Source organism: Penaeus monodon, chromosome 17 (genome assembly GCF_015228065.2).
Source record: "Penaeus monodon isolate SGIC_2016 chromosome 17, NSTDA_Pmon_1, whole genome shotgun sequence".
Taxonomy (NCBI): domain Eukaryota; kingdom Metazoa; phylum Arthropoda; class Malacostraca; order Decapoda; family Penaeidae; genus Penaeus; species Penaeus monodon.
In genome coordinates this window covers 35,594,012-35,596,653 of record NC_051402.1, presented here as the reverse complement: position 1 = coordinate 35,596,653, position 2,642 = coordinate 35,594,012, and the positions used below count along the sequence as shown (strand labels likewise).

The 2,642-nt window shown below is 37.9% G+C and overlaps 1 protein-coding gene across 1 annotated transcript in view; it reads right to left on the bottom strand.

Annotated features, from left to right (window-relative positions):
• Nucleotides 1–2,642, bottom strand: part of LOC119583692 — a 15,814-nt gene continuing 13,172 nt past the window's right edge. Inside the window, exon 5 of the mRNA XM_037932324.1 lies at nucleotides 1–860. Within this exon, the coding sequence (XP_037788252.1) occupies nucleotides 771–860 (90 nt within the window). The 3' untranslated portion in view covers nucleotides 1–770. The remainder of the gene's footprint in view (nucleotides 861–2,642) is intronic.

The following is a 2,642-nucleotide window of genomic DNA, read 5'->3' as shown; positions in this document are numbered from 1 at the left end:
TTTGAGTAAAGTATACATTTAATAGCTGTGATCCCAGTTTACACTTTCCAATTAGTATATGACAAAGTGAAAATTTTAAACTTTTGTAAGTAAACAATAGCCTATGGGTAATTTAATAGTAACCTTCCAATCTAATAACAAAACCATTAGTATCTGCACAATGGTGACTTCACTAATGCTCTCTATCTTTTTTGTCTTCTTTCTGTTTATAGAACACAAATTTAAGGTGAGATCAAAAACAGATAATGTATTATAGATGTATTCTGTGGATACCAATAGAGAATAAATATTTTAATTTAAAACAAGTATAATATCCTATCTTCTGACGTGCAATGATTGTAAAGTCTTAAAACAAGTGTAGACTAGCTTTTAGTTAAAAACATATTAGCTTGTGCAAAATTGTATAATAGAATGGTGTATATCAGCAGTCTATAAAAAGTAAAAATGGTAATAACTAAAAGCATAAACATCAACATATCAAAGGCTAATACCTTTACATGTTAACTCATCAACATGGAATGTCTCAATAACAGTAAACTACAAACTGCACCTTGTCACTGAACTGCAATATCCTGCAGACTAAGACTGCTGTATAGAATATCTTTATCACCTAATAAGCTGCTTTAAATGACTCTGAAAGGAGGATGGGGAAAAACATACAAGAATTTATTCAGTTGTATAAACTGCTCCTATTCTTTGCGTAACTGATGCCATTAACAGAATAAAGGCCATTAACAGTGGGGTTCTACTAAAACTTGATTTCTCAGACTTCAATCTTCAGCTTTCTTGGGCAGGGCAGCTATTTCGGCCTTCGTCACAATCTCGTCCATTTTGATGAATGTCTCTGTGAGGGTGTTGATCTGCATGGATTGTTAAGGAAACTTTGAAATCACTTTAAGAACAAAGAGAATAAATACAGGAAAGAATCATTAATTACTGAGAAGGAAAAGAAAAAAAAAACGAGCACACACACACACACAGGCATGCATGTATGTGCGTGCTCGTGCACACACACACACACACACACACACACGCACACGCACACGCACACGCACACGCACACGCACACGCACACGCACACGCACACACACACGCACACACACACACATATGTCCGTCTGAGTAAAATTGAGGGTCATGTGATCTGAACCATGTCAGAGCAGCTCTTTTTACATTGATGGGAAACTGGTACCTTTCAATTATTTTTTTTAAGTTTGGAAACAAAAAGAAGCTGGATGGGGCTGAATTGGGGCTATAAGGTGGGTGTTTTCCATCAAATTTCCTGTAGCACAGCTCTTGTCTGCTGAGTGCTGTGAGTGGATGCACTGCTGTGGTGGAAGAGAATGCGTTGATGCAGCTTTCCATGGTGTTTTTCCGAGATTTTAAAAAAAGTTTACTGAAAATGCATTCATATTAGATAGATGTAATTGTTTTCTTGCTATTGAGGAAATCAACCCGCAAAATCCCCCTTCGTCCCAGAAGCCATGACCTTTCCTCTTGAACACTCAGATTTTGCTGTGACTGGTCCACTTCCACCCCTGGGCGAAACATTGCTTTGACTGAATTTTGTCCTCAGGATCATACTGGTAGAGCCATATTTCATCCCCTCTCACAGTTCTCTGCAAGAAAGCTTCAGAGTCCTCATCCCACTTGTTAAAAATTTCCATTGAGAGATCTACCCTTGTTTTCTGCTGATCTGGGCACAACAGCCTAAGGATCTATCGAGTGGAAAGCTTGCTTAGCCCCAAACTCTCCACCAGAATTGTGTGTGCAGAACCTACAGAGGTGTTGAGTGTGGTTATTCAACTATCCTTTTCAATCATGTCACAAACAGCATCAATGTTTTCCTCACAAACTGACATTGATGGCCTGCCACTGCATGGCTTATCTTTTGTTTCTTCCACTTCTGAACCGACTAACCCATTTGTAGCTTGTTGATTTCTTTATTACCATAAAATTGTTCTGGAGTGTCAATGATGTGCCTATTCTCCCAAATGAGTTTCACCATGAACTTGATGTTTGTCCTGGCCTTGATTTTGGTGGATTCCATGTTGCTTGAATGGTGCTTGACTTCCAACTGTTGGTAATGCCTTATTACTTGCATTTAAGGGTTCATGTTTGAACATGTTATAACACCTTGGTACAAGAATGTTCAAGTGCATTGAAATCAAAATCCTTCCATATGATTTTTAGTTGTGGACTTTTTCCACAAACTTTTTGAAGCCCCTTAGAGAGAGAGAGAGAGAGAGAGAGAGAGAGAGAGAGAGAGAGAGAGAGAGAGAGAGAGAGAGAGAGAGAGAGAGAGTGTGTGTGTGTGGTGTGTGTGTGTGTGTGTGTGTGTGTGTGTGCGCGCGTTGTGTGTGCGTTGTGTGTGCGTTGTGTGTGCGTTGTGTGTGCGTTGTGTGTGTGTTGTGTGTGTGTTGTGTGTGTGTTGTGTGTGTGTTGTGTAGTGTGTGTGTTATGTGTGTTGTGTGTGTGCACGCACGCATATATGCATTCATGCATGCATTTAATATATATATATTTTATATATATAATATATAAAATATATTATATATATATATATATATATATAATATACATATATAATATGTATTATATGCACATACACAACAGTATATTAAAAATTAATATGTATATCAA